General features: G+C 39.5%; 1 protein-coding gene across 1 annotated transcript in view; it reads left to right on the top strand.

The window, feature by feature from the left end:
* AK5 (adenylate kinase 5) overlaps positions 1-27895 on the top strand; it is a 77320-nt gene that overhangs the window by 10531 nt on the left and 38894 nt on the right. The window contains exons 6-7 of the mRNA XM_027649286.1: positions 9070-9261; positions 26342-26432. Of these exons, the coding sequence (XP_027505087.1) occupies positions 9070-9261; positions 26342-26432 (283 nt within the window). The remainder of the gene's footprint in view (positions 1-9069; positions 9262-26341; positions 26433-27895) is intronic.

The following is a 27895-nucleotide window of genomic DNA, read 5'->3' as shown; positions in this document are numbered from 1 at the left end:
CCATAATGCTCCCCACATAAGTAGGAAGGCCTTGTGGGAAGGAAATGGGGACTGTGAGCAGTGGTGGTGCTCACCTTCCCTCACAGGATGAGGCTGACAGTAACCCATGGCACGTCAGGTTATTTACAGTAAGCATGCTAACACTTCCAAGGCTCTCAGAGATTCCTCAATGGGAAGTGCAATTGAGTTGTGGAGAATTCAGTAATTAACTGTTGTGATAATTTGTGTAGGTCTGCAATTAGAGTTGCTAGGGGGGTTTTCCACAGCTTGCTTTCTAGCAGCGTGTAGAAGCAGAGAACAGAATTGGTCTCGTTAGCCACAAGTGACAAGATGATAAATAGTTGAAATTTCAGCAAAGAAAGTTTTGATTGAACAGTAAGATGATTTTAATTAGATCTGTTAAGCAACAGAACATCCTTTGAAGAGAATGGTGAGATCCCACAAAATGCAAATGGCCAAGTCATACATGTGCCTTATTCTTACAGAGACATCCCCTCTAGAACCCTGAGATCTGTTAATGAAAAGTTCTGAGTAAGAACTGATTCTGATTGTTATCACCCCATTGTCATGGGTGAATACTTATTCTTATAGGTGTTCCCTTTGAGACCACTGCAGTGCTCAAGTCCCTGAAAACAGCAGAAGAGTTTGTGTGACACAGACAAATTCTTTGCCACTGTTTGCACAAACACAATCTCCAAGAGTATATGTAGTAATGCCAAAAATAAATTAGGGGGGGTGGGATGTGAGGAGCAAGTTATTAAACTGAATGGAAATAGAGATGAGTAATGCAGGATATTGAGAGAGGCTGGAACAGAGACTAAACAAATGTGAGGAAAATTGGAAGAATGTAAACAAACCAGGCTACAAAGACCTGACATAGTTCAAGAAAGCGTGTCTGGTGGTTATTGGTCATCAGCAGTCTATATTGTTTTATTACACATATGTTGTTCCTGTGTGAGAAAGTATCTGGACCCAAGGTATCCTAAAGAGACAGGAAGTCAAAACTTGGACTAGGTATGAGCTGGTCAGTAAATGGTGACCCAAGAGAGAGCCTATACAGTTTTTGATCTAAATCATGTCACCTTCCCATTCTCCAGCAGTGCCTCTTCTGGAAAATGGGTGATGAACAACTGAACAGCAAGGCACAAAGGGCATAAAATCTGTCTTGCTCCCAAACATTAACACTATAGTTCCCTGAACACTATTTACTGAACATTTTTTGTATGTATTACTATGTGGCTTTCAGCAGTAAGAGCTGTGCTGAGTTATTGTAAAAATAAACTGATTTGTATTGGAAATGGTTTACTGTGTTACAGCAGAAAAGGACAGCTCAGGCACCTGGTTTCTCTTGAAAGCCCTTATAAAATCTAACTGCTGTGTTTGCAGTCATCTTTAATGCAATAAATTATTTATGCTAAATTAATTCTTTCAATTTATGGCTCACATAGCTGTTACTGAGACTTGACACTATTTGAGCTTTTATAGTCTCTTCATTTTGTGGAAAAATCAAAGGGGTACAGACACTTCTGAACTCCAGTTCAGTACCTGTCCTGCAGAACATTCTATTACAGAAATACACGGTGATAAGGACTGCTTGTTAAACTTTGCTTCTGATTGCTCTTGGTACTACCAGCACATTTTTATCCCTTTGACTTGTCCAGAAGCTGAGCTTTTCTCTGGGAAAGAGTGTTATTTTTAGTAAACTAGTCAAAGCAAAACAACTTATGCTAACATTCCCATACATAGGTATAGCTCAAAGATGATGATTTTCTTATTGTGTTGCCAGACTCTTGTGTGGACAGTAAGTTCTCAACGTGTTGCTAGGCAGAATTGTATTAAAACATGTTTCAGCAGGGTGAATAGAGGGCTTAAGATAAAGCAGTGTATCATTGCAGCACTCACAGTATTTCTCTTTCTGCTCAGATTTAGCAACCAGAAGTCACAAACTCTGCTTCCAAGGAATACCATCAATCTGGAATAAGTTTTCTTTGAGTTTCGGTTTTCTTTGAACTTTTTATCCAAGGTGAAATAAGGCATGTAGTTGTCTCTTTGAAAAGTGTAATAAGTAAATTCTCTCATTGGAAGTCTTAGATTGTTGCCTTACCCTCTCATTCCTTAATTGCAGAGAGCAGAGTCAATGCTGCCAACGCGTACTTTTAATAAAGCCCTGAAGTTCCAAGCAGTCACAGGCGTGGAGAAAAAATGAAAACATGAATTTTAAAGTCTTAAAACCAAATAGAACTTCAGGTTGATATATAGCTCTGAAATATATGATAATTTCTGCATTTTGATCATTTCAAAATCCTTCTGCATAGCAGTGCAGATTTAATACTGCTGTATTTAGCCTTTCAGTTTGATCCTGGGCATGAAACTATCCTGAATCACAAATTTCTAAGCTATCCGTGATCTCTGCTGAGTGCAAATGGTAGAAAGGTGTTTAGATTTCAAGGACACATTTGAAAATGCCAAGGAGAAAATGGTTTATTTACCATTAACCTGTCAGCTTGAAATTCAGCAAGTCCCCTCTAGTCCCAGCATGCTGAAGCATCCTAAATATCTTCCTCTCCAGTGCCACTGTAATGAAAGGCCTCTGACTGGTGTATTGAACTCAAAGGACTTGGGAAAAAACTGCAGTTTGACTTTCTGTGTAATCTCTCACATGGTTTTTACCCTTCCCAGGAGAAACAATTAACTGGATTTCACAGTTAGTTTCTGTTACTGCTTTGCTATGGTTTGTTTTTTTCCCCCTACTTTCAGCCATTCACGTGTGTAACTTCCCTTCCAATCTAATTCCTTCACCAGTATTAACCTTGTTAGTGTCAATAAAGTACACATGTAGTTTGCTTAAAATATATTGTGATTTTTTTTTAAGTAGTGACATAAATGTAGAACAGGTATTAGAATCAATGGCTGTTCATTAATGGGTATAATTTAATTATTTGATAAAATAGGAAAACTGGTTTTGTAGAAATTATCTAAAAAAATATTTTTGTCATATATGACCTGGGTGACAAGACTATATTTCAGTAAAAGATAAATTTAAATTTATATGGCAAGGAGTGAGGGCTCCAGGACAGCTGGGCAAGTGAATGCAGCCTGGTGGTGAATCTTATGAAGGGGAAAGGATCTGTTCTTTGCGAGAGGTTGTTGCTCTGGTAAAAGTATTTTCTGTATCACAGCCAGTGTGTCTTAATTTCAACTCCTCAACTTCCGTCTCCCTTCCCCTAAATCTCCACTTCACTGATCCAGGGACCATCCCCCACTGGATAAGTACCCCGTGGTCGGTGTGAGGAGTGGGAGGACCACCACACCAGCACTCTGCTTTGCTGTGCTTCCTCTTGTTCACTGTCTTTGGCCCTGTGAGTTTTATGTTGCTCTCTTAAAGCCAAACCTGACCAGGAAGCCTTTGGAATGTTTTTACCATCATCTGTCTTCTCCCCTGGAAGGTAGAGCACCCTCCAGAGAAAGAGAGGCAGTGGTTCCATTTTCTGCTTGGGTGAGAGGCCCTAGAGCTCAGGATTCCTGTTTTCCTGGAGCAGGGCTTTTCTCTGCTGCTCAGCCTTGGTGAGGGAGAGCTCATCCATTGCTGGGCCTCAGGAGAGGACCAGATGTTCAAAACTGAGAGTGGATGGAGGTGCCTGATGAGTGGTTCTGGAGCAGAGGTCTGCTCAGACCTTTCTTTATCTCATTAACATTCATATTTTATCAGTTAGCTACCCTACACAGGTGAAAATCTGAATCAGTTTTCCCTAAACACACCAGTCTCTCTCAATCATCAGGGGGCCTAATTATGTGCTCTGGGCAGTTTGCTGGAAACTTATTTCTTGGGTGGTATGAATGTGGTTCAGAAGCAGTTACCAGGAAAAAATTCTACCGACAGGATTCGTTCTTTGACAGCATGATTTGTGATTTTGCTTTTCTGAAACGAGAAAAAACTATGCAAACAGTCTAGTAACCCAACAGAGATGGAACTATAAAAAGAAAATCAGTAATTACAAGGGAGAGCACACATACAATGAACATAAACTAGCTACTAGTAACCTTTACCAATAAGAATAAAACACCCTGTTAAATTAATGGCAATTGGTCATGAGCTGTCAGTTTTCTCAGGAGTATCTGGGAGAACATTCCAGGAATTAAGAAACAGAGCATTTTCATCTTTTGCCTAATGAGGACTAATGAGAGAGAGTGTAATCATCTTATTTCTACCAAACAACCACACTATTCTCACTAACAAGAGGAGATGTAGAAAATATCCCCAGAGAAAAGAGGGCATCTCTCCACTTGTACTGTTTAATGTCAATAGCACCATCAACTTGCATACAATTACTCTCAATTTACTCCTGGTTCCAGTTCAGGAAGGAGATTCAAACCCAAAGAGAGTGGGATTTACTTACTAGTAAATACTATTCTAAAAAATGAGAGGGTGTACCCACCAGTTTTTTATTCTGAGTTGGTGCCATATGCTCTTCGTCTCGTTCCAGTGGAATAACAACAAACCTGCCTGTTCCCACTGGCAAAGATTCTCCCTTCTGCTGACTTCCAGCTCGGAAGTAGCCAAATTGCCTTCCCTGAGCCCCACATCCCACCTCACAGGCATTTCTGGATAAGAAGAAACCCCTCTGCCCTCAGCAGCAGATGAGTGTGCTGTGGGAAAGCAGCAGGAAGGAATCCAGTTCTTCTGGCTGTGGTAGTTCTCTGAACCTTTTCCACAAGCTGAGTCTCGGAATAAAACTTATTCCCTGGCCATAAAACACTTAGTTCTGAGTTTGAAAAAGAAGTTTTGTTTCAAATGAGTCATTCCTTCGTTAGAAAACAAAGCAATTTGTATTCATATTTACTTAGGAGAATAGATATGTTTCTAGAGGAGTAATCCCAGATGTCCACATTTTCACCCTATCCTGTTCCTTTCCAGCTCAGAGTATCCATAAGCATGTCTTGCAGGCAGGTACAGTTGAGGGAAGTGGAAGCAGAATGGTTCATGAAAACAGCAGTGAAATATCAATAGCATTTCAAGGTTGTGTCCTGGAGGTTGTAAATACCTGTAGGAGGAATATATTAAGTGCTGTTAGGTCTGTGTGCCTGTGGATATGGGAGAGATGTTACCCTTTTGTGCATCTTGTGTTTATGACATGGTTTTCAACTACTTTCTGATGACAAAGATGCATATTCTGCAGGTAAAGGATGAATTCATAGAGACCACATAATCAGAGTCTGCTTTATATTCCTACTTCAGATACGCTTGAATTATTTTTTTTTAACACTTCAGAAAATTTTTCAGACAGTGCTTCATTTGAAACCAGGCTTCTTGAACTGAGAATTTTAAAACATTGTTTTCCTTGACATTTTATTTCTGTGAGTGAAATATATTTTGAGTTACAAAACCCACGGTGTCAGAAAAAGGTGGTCTTAGTTCCTGGGATTCTGATATTGTCTTTTGTGTTGTTGCTGTTACTTGTAAAAAACAACAAGAGTACTCAGGTCCTGTAGAGAACTTTCCATTTTTAAAAGCAAAAGGAAATAATTAAACCTAATTAATTAATTATTTGTTCAAGATGTACCTTGTTATTATCCTCATTTTACAGTTAGGGGGAAAAAAAAAGAAATGAAGCCCAGGGACTGCTTTCCCATTTTCTTAAATGTGAAGTGACTTCTGCAGCCAGTGCAGTTTGTGGGAACTGGAAGCAGCTGAGAACCTGCTCACCTTCAACCAGGGCTTTGAGATCCTTCCCTTCCTAGGGGGCTGCACTTTCTCAGCCATGGTTTCTTTAAGGAACTGAGGTTGACTGTGGAAAGCTGCACTCTGGTGTTTGTGTGAAGCAAGGGACCCTCTTTTGGTTTCTGCCTCTTTTTCCTTTAGGGCTGATAATTTCATGAGTGATCTGTGTGTTGTAAGTGCTCTCTGTAGGATTTGATGCTGTAGGTGAAGTCTTGTGGACACAAAAGTTCAAGTCCTGCCCTTGGGGAGGGCTGGTGTGACTCCACAGGCTGGGTGGGTGCAGTCCTGGAGATGTCTGGGAGGGAGCATTGGAAGGGAGATGCAGCTTGGAGCATCTTGGGCATCTTTCTGCCACTGTTGTTAGGATCCACAGAAATGGAAATGTTAAATAAAACTACTCACTTGTATATAAACTCCTTTTGTCCTTCACTTTATTAGGTCCCTGATTTGCAGTTGCAATTTTGGAGTCCCTGTGTAATATATTTTAGGAAGCTTCAATCAGCTGGATATGCACCCTGGGACTGGAGCTGTGTCTGTGCTCAGCCCACTGGGAGGTTCATCAGCCATTCCCTTTCATGAGACAGTTCCATGACCTAACAGGCTTTGAAATCTCCACTGTTTTCTTTCAGAATCCATCTGTGTCATAATTTGGGGTTTTTTTCCTACTGTATGCTTTTTGAATTCCCAAATTCCTCATTATTCTTCTACTGCTAGTGAAGTAACCTTAATTTAACAGAGCTGCTTTTAATAATGTCCATGTTGCACTAAAGTCTAACACAGAAACTTGCTTTCATAGTCTTTCATGTGAATAATTATGTGCCTTAAAGCTGCTGTGTGGTAGTAAAATTAACTGTCATAATTAATTCATCCATGGAAGGACAGAATACCTCTGTCAACTCTGTATTTACAATAGTCTGAAAAGGGAAGGAAGAATTACTCTAGTTTTGTTGACATTGAGGTATGTGTGTTAGAGGTAGGGGGGAGCTTCTCTCCCACTGGCAGTTATTTAAAAATAATAGGTTATAAGGTTAATTGTTTCAAAATCTAATAGATACTCAGAAATAATTACCAGAACTAGTATTTTTGTAGTTTGTGTGCTCATGTCTCCAATCATCTACAATGTGTGTAAAAAATAATTGGATTTTCTTTAAAATCCTATTTAATTTTCTGTAATGATTGAGAGGCCACCATCCTGCCAGCTGGTGCTGCTTTTCAGGCTGCCCTTCACTGCTTGAAAATGGCTCTGCTTTTTCACCACGTTCTGCTTCCTCATATCCATATCCTGCCCTGTCAGTGAGCTCATTTGTAAAGGCTAATGAGCATTACCCCAGGCTGCAAAAGTTGTATTTGTTTCTTTTGACTTCCGAAGAACCTTTTTCTGCTCACACTGACAGTAAAAAAGGCCAGACCATACTTAAAAGTTGTATTTCCTCAAATGACAGAAACCAGCTGGATGGGATTTTTTTTTCTTTTAAAAACTTGGTTATTAATTTTCCAGATTGTCCACCTGGGAAGTTTTGACTATTCAGACTAGGAATAGGGTTGTCTTTATGCAATTTAACATCCTTGGGTAGAGGGACCTAGATATAGAGAGTATTCAGAAGCTTAATTGGGGTGTTCTGGCCCTCAATACCAATGTATTAGTAACAACTGTATAATTAACAAAAAGATATAAATCACTTACTGTTTACACAGTAATACTTAGAATACATGTGGATGTTTTAGTGATAATTTTGCATAGCTCAAATTTGACTATCAAATTTACGTCTTATCAAGCTGAACAGAGGCAAAATTATTCTGTAGATAGAAAACATCAAGAAAAAAATCTCTGTTTAGCATTCTTGAGCATCCACCATCATTTGCAAAATAAGGAGATTATGTCAGTTCTAGAATGGGAAGCAAATGATTTTACTAATATTAGTTAAAGTATGAAATCTTTTGTTCAGGTAAGTAAAGGCAGCAGAAATGACTTTGTGCTTGCGTGTGAGAACAAATAAACCCTTTCTAATCTGTAAGCAGATAAAAGTTTGAACAGTTTGTTTTTATCTTAAATGCTCCTTGCAGAGAATTCTGGTGTGTTTTAAAAGGCAGCACTAGAGCAGTGAAATCTTTAAAGAGAGGTGGATTTCTTTGCAGCAGCCAGGTAGAGGAAAGAACAAAACCAGATCTTAGGAATGTGGTTCATATACATCTGCAGCCTCATTTTTAAAATCCTGTGAATTTAAGTGTCTGAGTGACTTCAGGGTGAGAGGAAACAACCTCAGGTTGCACCAGGGGAGGTTTGGGTTGAATAAAAGAAAAATTTCTTTGTGGAAGGGGTTGTCAAGCCTTGAAACAGGGCAATGGTGGAGTCACCATCCCTGGAGATGTTTAAAAGACGTGTAGATGTGGCACTTAGGGATGTGTTTTAGTGTGGACTTGGCAGTGCTGGATTGGACTCAATGATCTTAAAGGTCTTTTTCAACCTAACTGACTCCATGATTCCAAGACTTCTGTTTTTTTCACCATGTGGACTGAGTATTAGTGACCCCTAAAGGTTGCCTGTGAACATTTAGCAGCGTTCCTGAAAAGGTGGGGCTGTCTTTGCTTTCTCCCCATCAAGCACCAGAGGTGTCTCTTCTTTAAGTGTTTGGCAGCACGAGTAACCACAACTTATGGTGAAGATTTAACTGGGAAAGAGCAGAAATTTCTCATTGCCATAAGGCTGAACTTCCTGAAGTTTAGTGCAGGGAGGGGTGTGACATAGGCCAGGGCTCACCACACCGACCAAAAGGGATAGGGGAAGTTAAAATCCTTTTAGCTGCCACACCCAGCCTCTTGAAAAGGGCATTTAAGCTTTAGTGATATTTAGAGGAACCAAAATGGTGTTTTAAGGAACTGTGGCTCTTGGAACAGGTCTGTTTTCACTGGGACCAGGCCATCAATTAGCTTCATAGCGGCTGTGGGATTTGAAATACCACCTTATTGAAAGAGCTTTTAGATGGAAACCATACAACCATTTTCCTGCAGAATATAGGACATTCCTATTTTGCTCTTTTAAAAAAACTTAGCTAAGGGAACCTTCTGGTAATGCAAATGATGAGCATAGTCTAGAGAAGGCTTCTGGTGTGAGGTAAATTTTTTTCCTTAAACTTTTTCCTTAGCGCTTCAGGTGAAGCAAATTGATTCACCTCCTCCTTAAGGCTGCAAATGTTCCTTAAAAAATACAAACAACAGAAAACAAATGGCTTCATCAAGTTCCAGCTTATGAAATCGTAGCATATCTGAGCCTCCCATGACAATGGAATTGCTGAGTCGGGCGGTGCTGGATACTCAGCTTAACCAGACTGCTGGAATTGCTCTTCCCACAGATCTGCACCCCGGATTTGGTGGTGTTCCTGGCATGTTCCAGCCAAAGGCTGAAGGAGAGGTTACTGAAGCGTGCGGAGCAGCAGGGGAGACCTGATGATAACCTGAAAGCCACCCAGAGGAGACTCATGAATTTCAAGCAGAACGTCGTCCCCCTGGTGAAATATTTCCAGGAGAAAGGGCTGATCATCACAGTAAGTCCTTCAGGATATGCCTCTGAAACCCTCATTGTCGTGGTTGTACTTGGCTTCTTGTACCTTTTGCTGTAAGACAGGCTGGAGGAGTCAAATTATGTTTTAGCTTAATACTATTGTTATTTAAGAGCTTAATGAAGACAACAAATTCATTGAGCAGTTGACAACAGTTGAATTATTGACGTGTTCTAAATTACAGATTGTGTCTGGTTGTACTAATGCACAGAACTTGGTACCATGAGAGCACAGATGGCCCATTTTGTTTCTTTTCCTTACCTAAATAACCTGTGTAGTTCACATTAGTGTGTTCTCCTCACAGCAAGTGTGACTAATTCTGTGTGCTGGTCAGACTCCTGGGCTGAGATCCTTAATTGCAAAGTCATCTGTTGATATGGGGAACCTTAATAATGAACTTCAGCAGCTTTCTGAACTTCAGAATGAAAATCCTGGGGAATTATTACATTGTCTTCTCCAGAGAGTACGTGTTCTGGCTTAGCATTGTGATCAGTTCTGGTTTTAAGGATGAGAGGACTGGAATTCTTGGAAGTGTTTATTCCTTATTGAGCAAGTGGGTGTTTTGTGATGTTTCTGTAGTGCTCCTCCTATAGAAAGCATACTTAGCTCTTCAGGAAAAATGTGCCTTTGTGGATAAATCATGTGGGGCATCTGGGTAGAATTGCATTTCTGTGATGGGACTTGTAAAAGAGAAGATTTTTTTCCTATTCAAGTTCCTTCTACTCTTTAATTCTGTTTCTTCAGAGTTGTAAAGATAAGTCCACCTTAGATATCCTCTTTTCTTTTGAAGAAAGCAGATGTTTAGGATGGGTATGGAAATGACAACATGGCATGTGAACAGTATATTACTGTCCACTAAGGAAAAAAGAAACAGCCTATTTTCACATAAAAGGAAATACAATTTTGCATGCTGTTTCCCTACAGAAGGAGGAAGAAAGAAAGAAAATAGCATTGAGCCTGCTGCTTATAATGCTGGACCTGGAAAACAGTGAAACACTGTGCAGATGGGAGCAGTGCAAGGACTAGAACAGCATCAAATAGAATTACAGTAGCCTGATTCCTAGAGGAGTAAATCCTTGAGGCAAGGTCAGGCAAGGTCAGTGTTGTCCAGGAGGAAATAAAAAGATTTACATTTTTCTTACATCTTTACCTGTACCTTGTCACTGCTGTTCAACACTCTAAATCTGGGACATTTCTTCTAACTAGCATCAGGATCCTGCTCAGGGGCAAGACTGTTTGTCTTATGGAGTGTTATAATTTTAGATTCACAACTCAAATTTTATACATCTGCTTAAATATGTTGTTTTTCATCAGTAAACAAGCTAAAAGAGAAAATGAAAATTCACTGAAATATGACTAAATATGATTAATAAGCAGACATTATATATATATATATATAATTACTGTTAGACACTGTGTAAGCAAGAAATAAAAAGCTGAATTCCCGAAGAAGATTCATTTTTGTGCTCCAGCAGTTACTCCATATTGGTTTGAACATATTTTGGTTAATTGAATTAAAAGCCACATTCTTCTTCCAGATCTTACTGGTCAGGTTGCTTAGGTGTAATTCTTTCCCTTCATCTTTTTTTTCAGTTGATCTTTGATAATTTTCTGCAGTACCTGGCTTGTCCTTGTTTGGTGCTCTGTGTGCCTTGTGTTCTCAGTCTGGGCATGGTATACCTGCTCTCAGAGGGTTGATCCTGTTTGCTGCTTGGAAGGAAAGAAGTGAGGCCCCCACCTACAGTACCTCTAAGAAATACAGCTCTGTCCTTTCTGAAAAACTCCCTCTTTGAAATAAGTATTTGTAAACTTCATTATAATTAGGAGAAGTAAAGATCTGATATTTTCATGAACACACAGTCTGTGTTTAAAATTCATTTTAGCAATCTGTCACTAGTCTTAACAAATCAGAACCTGACTTTACTTAACTCGAATTGGAATTCAGAAGGTATGGAGACTGCAGTAATACAGTTTTGGACAGGGAGTATGTAAATAGATGAATATGCTGGAATTTATTGTTTCAGTAACTTTGAACAAAGATTAAAGCATTATGTATTGTTTACCTAGACAATAACTAACACACCAGTTAGCTGGTGGGGGAGGAGATGTTAACTGGATGAAATTATAAAAGAGAGAACACGTAAGTGCCTGGGTGACCTCAGGTGTTTTGAGGACTTCAATTCTGAACACCAGTTCTTCCCCTCTCCAGTTTAATTTGACTGTAATCTGGTGTAGATATTGGTGTCTTTATTGGAGAGGAGATCATTGGCTTCCAAAAATCTTTCAGTCAACAGTTCTAAGAGAGCTTGGCTGTTCTTTGTTTGGTCTGGATGGAACAAAAAAATGTACAGAGCTCCTCGTGGTAGCAGTGGAAGCTTCTCCTGCTGGAGACAGGATCAGGTCCAGTCTGCCTTATTTATAATGATTCCATGTAAGCACAGTGCTTCAGTGGCAGCCTTTTTGTGTTAGTAAGTCTGTGTGCATTTGGGGGTGGGGGGGAAAGGACTGGCTTTATTAAGACAAAAATACTAGACAGGAAAAGAAGGCTCTGGTCCTTATTTAAGCAGCCAGAACGAGACAGCATCGTGTGGCATACATGAAATGCATATTTCTCTGATATCTTCCTTGTCCCACTTGTCCTTTTAGGGAATTTACCATGCCTATGAAAACATTAAAATGACATTCAGATTAGTCAGAGAAGTAAAGGGAACCCAGAAAAAGCAGCTGAAGCTGGAAACGGATTTTAAGCACAAATTTAGAAGTTAAACAGTGACGGGTGAGGGAAGGAGCTGTCTGCCCTCATAAGCATCAAACAAGCCTAATGGCTGTCAACTGTCACAGAAAAATTCCCCACGGAGCTGCATTATATAAATTTTTCTCTTGTTTTGGTTAAAAAAGGAATTTTGCTATAGGATTTGCACATTGACATGAGCTTTATCTGAAGGCTGTGACTTACCAAAACGCTGATGAAAATATCAGTTATAATCTCTTTCTAAAGTTTCTGTGTTATCATTTAGCTGCCCAACTTGAGGTGTTGGTTTGGGCTTTTTATCTGTTTGTTTGTGAATGCTGATTCCAAAGGACCTACCCTTACTCAATCTTCTTTTAACTTTGGGCCTGTCCCTGGAGAAATGTGGGTCAATCAACTCTCAAGGTCAATCCAAATCTTACTGGTAACAAACTGTTATGTAAAGATGTGATAGAAACCTCCACCCTGCTTCCAGGTCTAAATGACAGCCCCTGGCAGGCAACTTATCCCAAACCAGAATCCAGCTCAGAGAATCTTCTCCCTGGGGAGGAACACACATCTGAACACAGAATGAGTAGCTGCCTCTGTTTTTATGGTGGTACTTGCTCTCACCCTTGCAGTTTTGCATTAAACAGTCCTTAAAAAGAGAATTTTAAAAGTCCCACTCCTCCTTCCCTGAAGTGGTGCTGGATGTGGGCAGCTGTTTGTGGAAACCTTGAGACCAGAGGTCCTGTTTGAGATTCAGGAATTTTGCTGTACAATTCCTAAATCTTTATCTGGCCCCACGAATGTATAATGCTTATAAAAACATTAAAAAATTTCTATTCAGGGAAAATGAGAGGTGGGATGGGAAATAATGACTATCACTATTTCACTTTTTGCTAATTCAAGGCAAGGACTTGAATTGAAGCCTAGGGAGTTGAAGCCTAGATATCTGTTGAAGCAGATCTCTGCTGTCACAGAAAGCTGTTATTGAAAATTAAGGCTCTCTGTATCTCTCCTATATTTCATAGCTCTGTTGCAGAAAAACTGGGCTGTGAGAAAGAACCTGGAACTGTTTCTTGTAAAACTGCTGAACTAGAGGAAGTTTATTCATGTTCTAATCACTGCTAGGTTTTACACTGTGTCTCAACGCTATTTATGTGTTACTGTTTTGTGAGATATTTTGAAGAACACACAGAAGAAGGTATGTAAATGAGTTTTGTCTAGAAAGAAGTCTAAACAAACTGTTTATAAATATATGCACATTTTATGTGGGAAAGATAGATGAATAATTTGTGCATATGTGGAAGCATGTACACCGTAAACACTTTTCCAAGCTTCAAAATATTTTCAGCCTCCCATTTTATGATTTGTCAACAAGTTAAGTCTGTCAGAAATGCCAGTGTCTGCCAGGGAATGGCCAAGCATGGAAACTTGCCATCTGTGTCCGTGCAAGCAAGCAGAGAAACCTTGAGGGTAGAAAGTCTTTGCTGAGGTGAATAGCATCAGTGCAACACTATGTTCTTTTCTAACTTTGGAAGCATGGCAATTTAAATAAATACCTTCTTTTGGAAAGCTGCCCTGCCTCCTGTACGCAGTTGGTAGCTTGAATGAAGTGGAAGACTTTGAAAAAAGAAATAAACTTGGACAAGTCTGGCTGTAGAATTAGCCAGTGATGAGTGCATGGGCCAAGCTGATTTAGGAGCTCCAGAAAGAGAGGAGGAATGCTCTTTCTGAAAGCCATACTATTCTGAATTTTCGCATTTCTGGCGCTGTGATAGCTGATACATGTTTCAAATTAACAGACGGGTTTTTTTACAGATCTGATACTAAAGCTGAGATAAGTAATTAAGCCAAGTTATCATGCAGAGAAATGAACCGTAAGAGATGTTTAAAATAACATGTCCTAAATGTTCTTCAAGTTATTTTAAATGGTTCATCTTTAGGTAATTAAGCTGTGTCCTTTGGGTGAATATTAGCTTCTAATTTTGTTCTTGTAGTTACAGTGATGCTTAAAGGAGATTAATTTCTCTTATTTAGATGAGATATATTAAGAAACCAGCTTGGAAAAAATGCCTCCCTCATCTCTGGGAAGACCATTTCATTGGATCAGGAATATTTGGCACCCATAAGCAAATTTTCCTGTCCTAAACGCCCCCTGATTTTGTGAACATCCAGCTGAAGAACCAAAGCTGCATTTCAGCCCTGCTTTGCAGTAAATGATAAAGTACCACTTTCTGACCCAAAGTTCCATTAGTGATTTCCAGCTCTGATTGCCACTGGTGGATCTTCCCTGTGCAAAGTTTATAGTCAGTGACTTCCTGATTTTGTGGCAAAACCATTTTGCTGCCATTTGATGGAGAAAATTTGCAGATCAGCTCATGCGAGTTGCTACATCAGTAGAATCGGGATGGGCTTTCAGCTCTCACAGTCCTATAAAAATGTCTCTACATCTGGTGGGTTGTGCTCTACAATTCCTGTTAACTATTTCTGTTTCCTTATGCAAGTGGCAACTGAATGTTCTTTCTGGTAGAAATCACCCTCAACTTTGATTCAAATGGGCAAAACGAGACTGAGCGAACTGAGTAATGCAATCCAGCATCATCCTGGAATTATTTGAGCATTTGCTCCTGTTCCTTCTTTCCTGTAGATGTACTGCATTAAAAAGAGGGGACACATAAGAGATTATACGTTCTTATTTTTTAATGCATCATAAAGACAAATTTATTTGCATTTGTGAATGCTCAGGTGTTGCAATGATGGAAGTCATTGAAGTGTCAGAACCGTCGGCAGAAAGTCTGATGCCATTAATATTCTGGACTTCTGGCATTTTTCTCTGGAGTTCTGTAGTCTTTTTTGGGCTCAACAAGACAGGGTTAGATGCAGCTGCAGTGTTGGTGGAGAACTGGGGAAGCTGAAAAGCTGCTCATCCCTGTGTGACTCAGGGAACACGCCACACTAGGCAGTGCTGAAACGAGAACCGTCACCTTCCCCGAGGACACCTTCCCTGTTGCAGAGTGTTTCTGATAGCTTTTGGAGGAGTTTTGATTTTTGTTAATATGGCTAAACAATATCTACCAAACAGTGCTGTGATGAACCGTGTGAAATATTCAGAATTAGGAAAACACTGCTGTTGTGTTAAAGGAATATGTCCTTGCTCCTTCCATTCCCTGATCCTCATGCATCTGGTGATCACTAATGATTATTTTGTTTCTTGTAACTGTGGTACATCATTTAGTGTCAGGACAAACATCTGTGGACATCACTGTGTAGACACAACCTAAAATTCTTGGCAAAGACTCTCCTGTGAATCCTCTGCAGTTTGTCATGGCTGTAGCTATATATGTTTCCTTATCCTCTTGCCCAGTTATCATTTCTACTTCCAGGGTTAAGAGTTGTACCTTTCCATCTTATATAGTGCTGTGGTTTGTTCCATTAATGGCCAGTGACTATAACTGTCTGTTCACCTTGCTGTCACCATATCATGTTCTGCAGTTCAGTAGTTTGCCTTAACAATAAAACAGGAAAAGAAGCCTCACGAGACATAACTGTAACACTGCAGTCACAGATACTGTGATCTTCTGTGAAGAAAGAACTGGTGTCTCCATTCTCTTTTTATGCCAACACAGTCAGTCACACCAGTCATGGTAAAAGAAATAAAGGACTTAATGTATAAAATGTGGGATCTTTTCACTGTAACTTGCTGTGATCAGTTATTTTTATCTAGGGTTGTTCATGCATGTGATACCCCATGATCCATTTTGTTAAAAATGTAGTTGCTAAAATAACATTGGGTATAGGCACATCTTTACATTTTTTCATTATGTACTCAGCTGAATTTCTCCTTCCATCTTTAACCAGAATGTCAGATTGAAGCTTCACATTCATGTTTTCAACACCACTACTTCAAAATCCTCTGCTCTGTCTAGCATGCCATGTCTTGTCATTTCTTGTCTTCTACAATCCATTGTGTTGTGGTAATAATATAGTTTTTCTGATGTCAAGGTCACCTCCCTCTCCTACCACTGCAAGATGCCAATTAGGCAATGTAAAAATATACTTTTCAGTAGTTTCCCACTGTGTCCTGCCTCCTGGGTTTTTTTGGTTGCTCTGCTGAAAAGAACAGGCTTCTCTGTAAATGCAGAGTCCCCACTAAACAGGAACTTGGAATGTGGGCAATTCTGGTTTTAGTCAAGTTGATTATTGAATTTATCCATCCTTAATACATTGGAAAAAAAAAATCCAGCAATCCTCTTTGTATCTGCACCTTCCTGCAAGGATTTCACTGTATATTTTCTGCATAACACAGATCCACATAACCCCCAGGCAGGTGTTTCTTTTACCAGAACATTCTCTCTGCTTCCTTCAGGCTCTGTGTGTCACCTCGGTTTGCTCTAACGGCCATTAAAGGTTTGCTGGGTACTTCAGCTTTCATCCCTGACCCTGGTCATGGGTGCAAGGCACAAATGAGCTCAATTCCAGCACTCTGAACAAAGGCTTTTCTGCATTTATGCAACTCATGTTCTCTCTTGAACTTCGGAAAGAGAGTCAGGACCCACGTGAATTCTGAAATGAGTTTGGTTTTAAGAACGGTTCCTTATATCCTTGAACTACAGCCAGGGGACCACTCCTCAGGAAAATCACTGAATTTAGTAGGGGGAGTGTAACAGAGAATAAGTTAAACTTGTCTGGATATTCTCTCATAGTAACAGAAACCATGTCAGTGTTTCTTGGGAAGATGACTCTGTTAAAACCTTTACCTTAATGACCACTCACCTTAGTGAGAACTTTTGAAATAATTTATTTGATAGCTCCTTGTTAAGCCTGCACAACAATTTGTTATAACCCCAATTGGCTAACATACCTTCTAAACATTAATTATTCTCTAAGTTAAAGGTTACAGCCATCTTTTTTTACATTGAGCAAAATTCAGGGAAAACTGCAAGATTCCCTTTTTCCCCATGAATTGCACGAGCATGGGGAGCTTGGCTGATTTTTAAAATACAGCACCTTGGAAAAAGATTTACTAGAAGATAACTTGACATATGATGTATGAAACCATACCTAAATATAGCCCTTTTTGAGCACGTGATTTGTCCTGAGGATGAAAAAGGACAAATAAAAAGTCTTAAGCAGGAATAGGAGCAACATCCTAAGACCCAGTGAAGGGCTTTTAAAGGAAATGGAGTCTGTTTTGTTCAGTGTCAAGTGGTGCACATACTCTTTTGTTTTATGAGGTATTTGTATTTAGTCAGTTCCCCCGCTCCCTTGGCATAATCTTAATAAAGAGTAATAATTAGGATCTGCCTCTAAATTATTTTCCTTTTTTTACAGTATAGACTACTCTCAAAACTAGTAGAATCAAATAAGAGATTACAGTTCTCTGGACGTTTTGTCACTGGCTTCCAGAAGTTTCTAGAACTAGAAACTAGAACACCATAGTGCAAGCTAAAGGAAACTTCTGCCATTTCACAAAGGTGACACTGAAAACAGCCACAGTGTGAGGAACACCCTGGTGTAGACTCATCCAGCAGAAGAACAGAGCAGTGGGGAAGGAGCTGCAGTGATGGAGAACACTAGCCAGAAACTATTTTAATACAGAGTTTATAAAATAATTACGGTTCAGGAAGTGTAAAGTAGTGGATTCTCTTTTAGAGTATGAAAAGCTCGAATTTTCTGCATCAATGGAAGCAAAGGGCAGTTACAGCAGTTTTGATAGATGATGTTGCATAAATACTTGATATAAGCTGTTTAACCTGCTTTTGCAATAAATTATTGATACCTTAACAGTGTATGAATAGGTTGTTAATAGGCCCCCAAGAGTTTCAGGTATTCTGTAATGCACTTAGCTCAAACAAGCAGGTCGTGGACAGCTGAAGGGAAATGAAATGATATTTAAAAAAAGATTACAGAGGCTTCATTTTTATCTTTCTTGGGTCTTTCTTTCATCTTTCTCCTGCAACACACACTACTGGCACATGACATGCATTTCTTGACCGTATCCCTGTCCCTTCTCAGGCTTTCATTTATATAGTGAGGCTGAGTTTTCTGATTTGTACTTTCCATGTCCTTGATCAGCACAGTGGCCATTCTCTGTACTACTTGTTGGCAAGACGTTCCTTGGACATTTATCATCCTTTTTAAAATAAACTCATTGTATTATTTAATTCTTCCCTAAAATTATGTTTCATTTAATAGCCTCTGGGGAGGAATATTGTCAAAAGCTTTTAAAAAGTTAAATAAATTATGTCAATCAGGTCCACTTCATCCACTTTTTTTTTTTTAATGATAGTTAGAAAATGCTTTCAGCCTACATAATCCTGTGGGATTTTGTCCCACATTTGTTTCCAAAAAATACATGCTGGCTGCAAGAATGTCATATTCCGTGACGACTAAAGCAATAGTTTCTGTCAGCATCTCCTGAGCTTGCCAGCTTTCGTTTAGAAATCAAGTGGTCTCCGTTATGCTCCCAAACAACATGCTCCAGTAATTTGGATGTGGAAACAGAACTTTCTGGTACAGAAAATAAACCAGCAGTGGCTCACTTCTTGCTGCAGGAAACAAATGCACGTCCCTGCCGAGGCAGCGCGGTTGGGAGTTGGCTTTATGAGCCCATCCTGAGCTCCAGCTGACATGGGCTGAATATTGGCCTGTTTGATACGAGTCATACTTCCGGAGAGAAATTATTTATATCAGGAAAATTTAGCAGTCTTCAGCTCAAGGTGACCAAGGAAGGGTTTATTATCAAGGATTCCAGTGCTGTTTATGAAGTTTATTAATGCAGAGACCATCACTGGAAACACTATTTATCCTGCATCAGAATATATTTCAATACACAGGAACCGTGTAGCTGGGAATTAAAATTTATTTTTGTCTTCCAAGGGAAACAGAAAAGCTAGTAATTTTCAAATGTTCCAGTTCTTCCAGTGTGAAATTCCGTTTTGAATAGCTACAACTCTTGCAGATGAAATTATTTGTGTTGCTAAGCTCTTTGATGACTAAAAATGTCACATTATTTCCTGAATTAAACGCAGATTTTGCATATGGAACGCCCACAGCAGCTAATGTTGAAGCCCATGGTATAGCCTGTGCTTGTTCTTGCATCTGAGTCATTAGTTCTCGTGCTTTAATAACTTGCTAAATTTGCAGCTGAAATGAACTCGAGAGTTTTCTTGTTAGCTTTCCGTTGGTAGCATTCTTCCTTGGAAAATTGTGGTGATACACGGAAAAACTGTGGTTTTGTAGGAATCGTTATGAAGTCATCTAATGGTAAAAGACCAGACAACAATATTTTAGTACTTTGTATTCAGAATCTCTTCCACAAAAACCAACAGGAGGAATGCTCTTGATCTTCAGAGGGAAATATTTGGCTTTATTTGGCAGCGGCATCAATGTTTTCCTTCGAAGTGAAGTGCAAACTGCCAGTGGAAGAAACTAGAGTTTATAGGAAGAAATGTCTTCTCTTTCTAAGTTTTTCTAAATTTTTTTTTTTTAGTTTCCTTTTTTGAGTTACTTGCTGTTGCTTTTATGGACCTTTTTGGGAAACGAGTGTTGCTGTGTATTTATTCAGGGTGCCTGTCTGCAGTCTGTATGTGCTGAGGGAGCTGCTGCTAGAAAACTATTGTTTTGTTTTGAACAGAAGAAACAGTGACACAGGAGCTCCAGGAGCTCTACAGGCAGGGGAAAACATGTGTTTTAAAAAAAATGTAATCAGGAAAAGTCTCTCTACACACGAACATATTGGTTGATGTTAATGTAGCCTTAGGGCTCATTCTGCCTGCAAGTGCTGTTGCACTCAATATTAAAAAAGAAAAAAAAGGAAGTATTGAGGAAGGCATTTGTTTGACCATGTTGGTAATCAGAGCTGTCTCACTGAATGGTGTGCTGTGGGAATGTGAACATTCCGCTGCTTGTCTCGTGTGGTGCTGGAGGAAATAAGGGAATTACACTGTGGAAACTGGTCCTTTGCCAGTTTATTCCCCGAGAGTTCAATCTGAAGAACGAGGGCACATCCAAGCCCCACAGGAGTCTTCATGGATAAAGATGGAAGGAAAACTACTGCGAGGCGGGCATTAGTACTGAGGAAAGAAAAACCAAAGGCATCTGGGGAAGAGTTGGGCAGTTCTAGAGCTTCCTGGAATGTCACTGAGCTGAATGTAACGAAGTGACAATTGCAGTTGTTACTGACGGAGCTTCATGCAGCTTGTTTGTGCTGCTCTGCCCTTTGTCTGGGTTTTAAAATACTGAATTTTGCATTAATGCTTCGTAATTTGCAGCATCACTGAGCTCCAGTAATGTAAGCAAGGATTTTGCAGCCTGAGACACAGAGAGCTGTTAAGTGTGATGATTTTGGCAGCATCCAGTTTTACCTGACTTTCTGTAATCAGTTGTGTCTTTCCCCTTCCTTTAGAGTTAGGTGCATTAAAGTAAAAAATCAAACAATTTGTTCTAGACCCAGTGGAGGAAGAGAGTAAGATGATCTCTCCCTAAGGCTGAATGTTTTCCTGGATTTTAAAGGAACAGAGTAACAAATAAATCACAGAGCATCTCTTAACTCAGAATGTAATTAAGTTTTCCATTTAGGCTCTTCTGAAGTGATCTGTCTGGATGCCCAGCACCACTGTTCTGTTTCTTTGTAGTACCATTTGCCTCTTTAAAGGCAATTTCCTTGAAAAAGTAAACCCACAGTGAAAATTACTCCAACAGTGGAATGTATATTTTTTTTAAAAGAGAAAAAGTAAGTGTTTGTGCCTTCAAGGTAGAAAAGATCTCTATATGTGCATATGCTAAAGCAGCTCTTTGGTTTTAATTAAACTTCATAAATAAGTAGTATAAGTTGACTTTGCTGTGGAAGCTGATGAACTGATGTAATGCGTGTCAAGGTGCAAGTTTTCAATACTTTGTAAAGTGAATATGTACACAAAGTTTCTGTGTAGAGATGTTGGCTTTTATTTGGTGTTGGTATTTATAGCTTAAAAAGCTACTTCCAGAAGTGACTTATCTGAGAAGTCAGGTAAGCCAAGACAAACACATGCAAATCATGTCCTTAACGATTTGTGAATTCATGCATGTGCTGCCTGATTCAGTTCTGATTCCTGAGGACAATTCCAGAGTATTTTTGGTGGGGGTCATTCATGGGAGTGCGGAGAAACGGCTGAAACATTTTGAATTGTTTATTACTGACTGTGTTAAATGGACTTCAGCTTTAGAAAGTTTAATGAATACAAGCCTGTTGGAAGCTCAGAGACCCTTTGAGAAAATGGAGAACATGATACAGAAATGCCTTTGGAAATCAAAGAGCAATATGTTTGCTTTCCACACAACAGTCACCTGCCATCCAGATGAACATCCTTATTGGGGAAAAAATCAACCAGCCACTGCTCTTCAATATCTGCACAGACAGAAAGGCTTTGCATCTTAGTGTTATGAAAAGTATGTATGCTCCAAAATCACTCTGTGGCACCACTCTCTGCCTCCATCAGCTTCCCTATCAAACCAGTAATCGCTTTATCCCCTCAAGTCCATTAATTTTCTGTCTGCTGTGCCACCCAATTATTGATTTCTCCCCTCATCCTGATCAAATCCAGCTCTCCTTCAGCTTGCCCATGTTCTGCTCTACAAGGGCCTGTTATTGCCTGATGTCTTCCCCATCCACTGTTGCCACCACATTGCCCAAGGCACTCATTTTTGTCAGCTGAAAACTGATGTAAGTCAGGCTGTTGTTCCAATGATCCCAGCACAGAGACACAATGATCACAGCACAGAAGTTCTCCCTCTGTCTGCCTCTCAAAAGCTGTTACTCCACACAAGTGTGCAGAGACAGGCTGTTACAATTAACTGCTGCTGTTAATTGTTTCTCCAGGTGAGAGGGACCATGTCCTTGGTGCCATCCTGTTCAGTGGTACAGTACTGGGAGCTGGCTCAGCAGGGTTTTGCTGGGAAGGGAGTGAAGCTGCCAGAACATCTCCATGATGTGTGCCATGGCACTGAGTTCGTGGGTTTGGGATGAAATAGCAGAAAATCACCTGAAGAAAAAAACCCCAAGGCTGCCTTTTGCAGTAATTTCATTGTTTACGTACTGAGAACAGAAAAAGAGAAAAAAAAATAGAAAATATCTGTGTGTATGGGGGTGCATGTTTGTATTTTCACATTTTGTGGTATAAGGCAGTTAAATTAGCTGATAGTTTCTGTTATAACGATGTATTTACTCTTTTTTAAGGTCATTGCAGCACTCATTAACGTTACTGGAAGACGTTATTTGAATTTGATCGTTTAATTTTCATTTTTTTCTCACCACAGAGGAGCCTGTCTATGCACCTAATGTGTTCAAAAATCACATAATTGGTGGCTCCAGATTGCACCTATTTTGAGCAAATGAGTTTGGGATACACAAAAGGCAGCAGCAGCTGCTGCAGAACTGTCAGCTCCACTCAGGGCTGGAGAACACTGAACCTCCTGCTCGTTCACAAGGAGCACTCCCAGCAGCAGAGGCTCTGGTGACAAGTGGAACTTGAGAAACTAATGACAGACACATGAGGACTCTGCAATTATTGATGAATCCTCTTCAGAACTCCCGTGGTTAAAAAAATAAGGCATTAAGTGGTTTATTTTAGATAACCCTTAGTTATCCTTAGGATTGTAATAATAGTGTTAATATCTCCAATTTAGTTTCTAGATTTCTGTCTGAAACCAGTTTGTGACTTCTGCTGGTTGCATTACATTTTAAAAATCACTGGGGAGCTCCAGTGTAATTTCAGTTGTAGTTTTTCTTCTCTATCTGGTAAAATATAAAATAATCTGAGATTTTGGAGTATTTGGTGTAAAAGAATAAAAATATTAGAACTAGAGAAAGGATTAGAGAGAAATATCTTTCTCCTATGTCCTCACACCCCCTTTTGTGGTGGTTTGGAGGTTTGGGGGTTTTTTAGGAGTATTGTTAAAAATACTTTATAATAGGGAACTCCCAGTCTGCACATTTCAGCTGAATTTCTCAGTTCCTCTGCTTACTGATTTTCCTAGACAAGGCTTCAACGAATTTTTCCTGCCCCCTGTCCCAATGGTTATTATCCTTATACCTTATATATTTTTCCTCACATATTTCTTTCCTGTTTTCCCATATTGCTGGTGGTTTTGTTTTGCTTTTCCCACTTTGTCTGGATGTAGCTGCACAGGTCAATTAACTTGTAATTATGAAGAGAGGCAAATTAGGGGTGGAACAACAGCAACGAAGGGATTTCTGTGGGGGTGTCCAAAAATGCTAAAGCAGCACTCGAGTGTGGGTCTGGCTTCACCTTTTAGTATTATTTATAGTTATATTTAGTATTATTAGATTATATTTAGTCTTTACCAAGGGTAAAATAAAACTAGTTATTGTTTCTTTTCAATTCTTCGGGAGCAAATCTCTGCCTAAGTCAGTCTGAATAATAATAGTGTGTTCTTCTTGTAGCCACTGCCACCTGAAAGTCATTTTAACTCTCTCAGTCTTTTGAATCTCTTCATGTTCCTGGGATTGTGAACTTTCTAACAAGAAAATACCAACACTTAAAGGACAGTGATACAATTTGACTTATAAACTGGGTATCTCTTTTTAAAAGCACAGAATAACTTTCATACAAGAAGCCATGTTCTCTTTTTTGTGAATAACCCTGGGGTGTTTTTTTTTGTTTAAAAAGAAATTATTCCTCTGTTGGAGGTGATGATAATATGTGGATAATTTGTCCACTTCCTAAGCAATTATTGTGTCTCACTTCCATGGATCTGGTTAATGGATTACAAATCCAGAAGTGACAGCTATGACTACGTAGAGCAATCTTTAGATTTCGCTGAATTCATTCCTAATTGATTCATTTGAAAATATTAATACTTTTCTTTTTACCAACAATCTAAGATTTTCAAATCCTGGGGAATCCATTACCAGTTGTGATTAATTAAGCAGAAAAGACACTGTTGTTAGAATAAATTTTGCTGTTTGCTTCCATTCTGAACTGTTCTCACTAGCTCTTCATCTTTGCCCCTTACAAGTTTGATTTAGACAGGTTCTGCTAAAAATACAAGTTTTACTGCTGTTTGTGAGTAGGGTTGCTTGAGTACCTTCCACCTTTTATTCAAGCCTCCAATAATTATCAAAGGGTTTCACATTAAGATGTTTAGCAATTCAAGGAGGTGCAGAACTAACAAGGTTACTTGGTTTCTTTCAAAAATAATTTCTCCATGGAAGCTGCCTTGCCTTCCTGTGGCTCAGGTATTAAAATTCTCATTTTGTGAGGGGAAAACTGAGTCTGTGTACAAGCTTCAAATAATTGGCTTTCTTTGGGTGACAATATAGGCTTTGGTTACAAAGCCCAGATTTTTCAGAGTGCTGAAGCACAGTTGGTGTTCTTTGAAGAGGGAAGTTGATGTTTCACATTCTTGGAACCTTGGGAACATTTTGAGATTGATCATGTGTTTTTTCCATGGTAAACTGGATTATTCAGAGAAATGCTGCTAATGAGAAGGCAAGCCTGCCATCTCTCCAGGCGTGGTGTGACACAGGAACGATGAGACACAACCTCATTACAAGTGCCTGGTTTTTATGCTCACACATAACTACAAACATCTTACAATACATGTCTTCCCTAGCATATCTTAGGAACACTCTTGTCTGATCAACAGGGACATTCCAAAGCTGCTCTTTGAGTATGAATAATAAATTGCCCAAGTGTAGCCCCACAGCTTTATTTAAGACCTGTTCTTCCACGAGCCTCGGGTTTGACACAAATTAAAATGTAATCCCTCTAGTAGGTAAACACAAACTCCTGCTTTAGAAACAAACAAAATGTGCTTTATGACACACATTAAATGGCAAAAGAATTCCTTGGGAACAGATACGTATCTGCCCAGAGAGATGTGTGACTGTGCTGCAGGATGAATTCTGAGTGGTCCTCAGGGTCAGAGCCACAAACTCCATTTCCAGAGCCAGTCAGAAAACTCCATAATTACAGTAGGCTGAGCTGTGACAGAAGTGAACTCTACTGCTGAGCTGAGCATGCAGGTAAAGATTGAAACTGGGAGTAATACCAGTTAAGATTTGAGCACTTGGACAGGTGTTGAGAATTAAACTCGCTGGCAGCAAACTTCCTACAATGTTGCCTCCCCTTTCTTTTGTTCATGCAGACACACTTTGCAGAATCATCACTTTGTCTCTTTTCTGTTATTTCCCTATTTTTGAACTATTTCTGGCATCTACCACTCTAAATACTGATTCTTGGGATGATGTTTGCCTCTGAGTTTACCTTGAGGTGCTCATGGAAAATTCCATAAGAAAATAAATTCCCTTATTAAACATTTGCAGAACAGCTTAGGTGATACAGGTAATACAGATGTCACCATAAGGCATAATGGAAAGAGTGATCTGGGGTGTTACACAGAGGTTACAGTATTCTCTCTTTCCATGGTAATGTACCTGGCCTCAATCCAAAAAATAAGAAAAATTCCAGAGCAACAGTAATGAAATGTCTGGGTTTTTTCCAAAGAAAGTGATGATCTAAATGAATGAAGCTTGATAAATATGATAGGAAAAGTCACAAACCCACTGTCAAGCATGACACACCTGGCCATGAAAAGAATCTGTCAGAGAGCTGAGAAAAAACTTGGGAGAATCAGTATCAGAATTCAGGCAAAATACAGAATAAATGGGGGGGGGGGGAAAGGTTAAAATGGTAAGAAATTAATTATTTGCCTTTTTAAAGGAGCTTTTCCTTTCTGATTGTATTAATTCATCACTGAACCATTACACTTTCTGCCAGTGTGAGAGTGAAGAAAGCTCTCTTTTCTATAAGCAGGAGAATTTCAATAATTTCCTAAGAGTTTGGCTCAATTACTTGAAGAAATTGTACACATAAATGTCACAATAGTTGGTTTCAGACAATTCAGAAATTGCTGAGAGTTTTTGTCTTGCAAATTTAGAAAGTTAATTATGCTAATCTCCAAAAAGAAGTGACAGTGAGGTAATCCCATTTTTGGTCTCTACGCTGTAATTTTTTTCAACCATCCAACAATTTTAGGAGTAATGTGCATTACTAGTTTTACCTTTTGCTTTGAAACTTCATTCTCTGAGGACAAGTCAGTTTTACTGTTGCTTCTGTTTCTGGCAAGCTCATAAAAATAGGCAAAAGGATTTACAAAGTGAATTTAGCTTTGAGTCAAAAGTAAAATGATTCACAGCTAAAGCAATGGACAGCACACAGAGAAGTAGAAGGTTTGCTATCAAGAAGGCTCGGGCTGAGAAGTCACACACTGATGATCAGCCAAGGAGTGAACAAGGTCTGATTGCCAACTTTTTCTTTTGTTTTTCAGTTTGATGCTGACAGAGATGAAGAGGAAGTGTTCTCTGACATAAGTTCAGCAGTTGACAATAAACTATTTGCAAACAAAGAGGCTGCAGCAGGTGAGTCAATGTAAGATTTAAGGAGCCACATTTGTTGGTGGGATGCTGTTTTCACATTCCACAAGTGTGGATATATGTGCTGTAGCAGAGTCTGGACTGACCTCAGACATTTGCACAACCAAGGGAAAAAAGTCTTTTTACTCTTGGAAGCTTCATACAACCCACCTAACAACTTCTCTACAAGTTAACCTTAAAATACTGTGGCAAGTCCAGTAAACTGTGTAATTAGTGCAAAAACTTTATAAGTGGGTCAAGTCCAGCTGTCAGCAATACCTCAGTGTTCACCAGAAAACCAGTCCTGTGAGATTAGTGATTATACTTCCTCCCTAATAATAATACTAACTCTGAAACTGTGTGTGAATAGAAGTCAGGTGTTTGGGGCTTTCGTTTATTTGTGTATTTATTATTTGTGTTTACTGAGGCTTGAATGTCTTCAAAGAAAAAGCCTTTGAGGGGCAAAGGACTGCAAAAGAATTGAAGCTAAAAATCAAAGCGCCGAAAATGTGTAACATCTGTCAGAAATATTTTGCTTGAGGGGAACAGAAACATGTTCTTTGGTAACTTCACAACTTCTTTTTACAGATGACATCCCTGCCTGTTTTCCAAATAGACCATGAGGGTTGCATAGGTAGATGATACTGTAAATGTCTTCTGAAACAGCACAGAAAAAGAAATTTCTAGGGGAAATGTGTTCCTGTAAAATTTACTAGCTTTATTACAACAAATGTTATATATATATATAGTAGAGAAAATCATGTATCTGATCTGTCCTCTGTTTAAGGGAAAACTCATCTCCCATAAATTGGCAGGCAGAAAAGACTCATTTATTTGTAACTGTGAACAATCATTTGGGCCCTGCCAAGGAAGGAGGAATTGATGAAGCACAAGGAAGTAGCAACACATCTGTTATCTCTTTTTGACAAAGGGGAGATTATTTTTTCCTCCCAGAAGGCATTTGCAAAGAGCAGTGCCTCAGACAGGAAGATCAGGTCGTATTTTGAGGAGCTGAAGGGCAGTTCTGAGCTCGCTGGCCTACAAAAGCCACCCATAAGGGTGTTTTTGATTATGTTCTAAATGAGACACAGATGAAGGATTGGGGGGGGGGGGGGGAGAGAGGGAAGGGGGGTTGGGGGAGGGGAATTGAGAATTACAAAAAGTGCACCAGCTGAAAAACCACAGGTTTCCAATGGTCACCCTGTCTCTGTTCAGTGGCACACTTACCTCTTTTGTTCTGAGCCTCATTCATAGAGGCAAGAGGTTGATTCCAAACCTAAAATGGCCTTCCCACTGTACAACACTGTGTTGGTAATTGCCTGTGGATTCCCTGATTGAATGAGCTCAGTGCCAAATAGCAAGAGGAGGGAAGTGTCATAAAGGTGCTGGCTCTGACAAGCAGCTTGACAAGACCTAAACAATTTGCACAAACCGGTTGTGATTCTGGAGGAGTTCCAGGCAGTTCCTCG

Source organism: Corapipo altera, unplaced genomic scaffold (assembly GCF_003945725.1).
Source record: "Corapipo altera isolate COAL_440 unplaced genomic scaffold, ASM394572v1 112, whole genome shotgun sequence".
Lineage (NCBI taxonomy): Eukaryota > Metazoa > Chordata > Aves > Passeriformes > Pipridae > Corapipo > Corapipo altera.
This window is presented reverse-complemented; position numbering and strand designations above follow the sequence as displayed.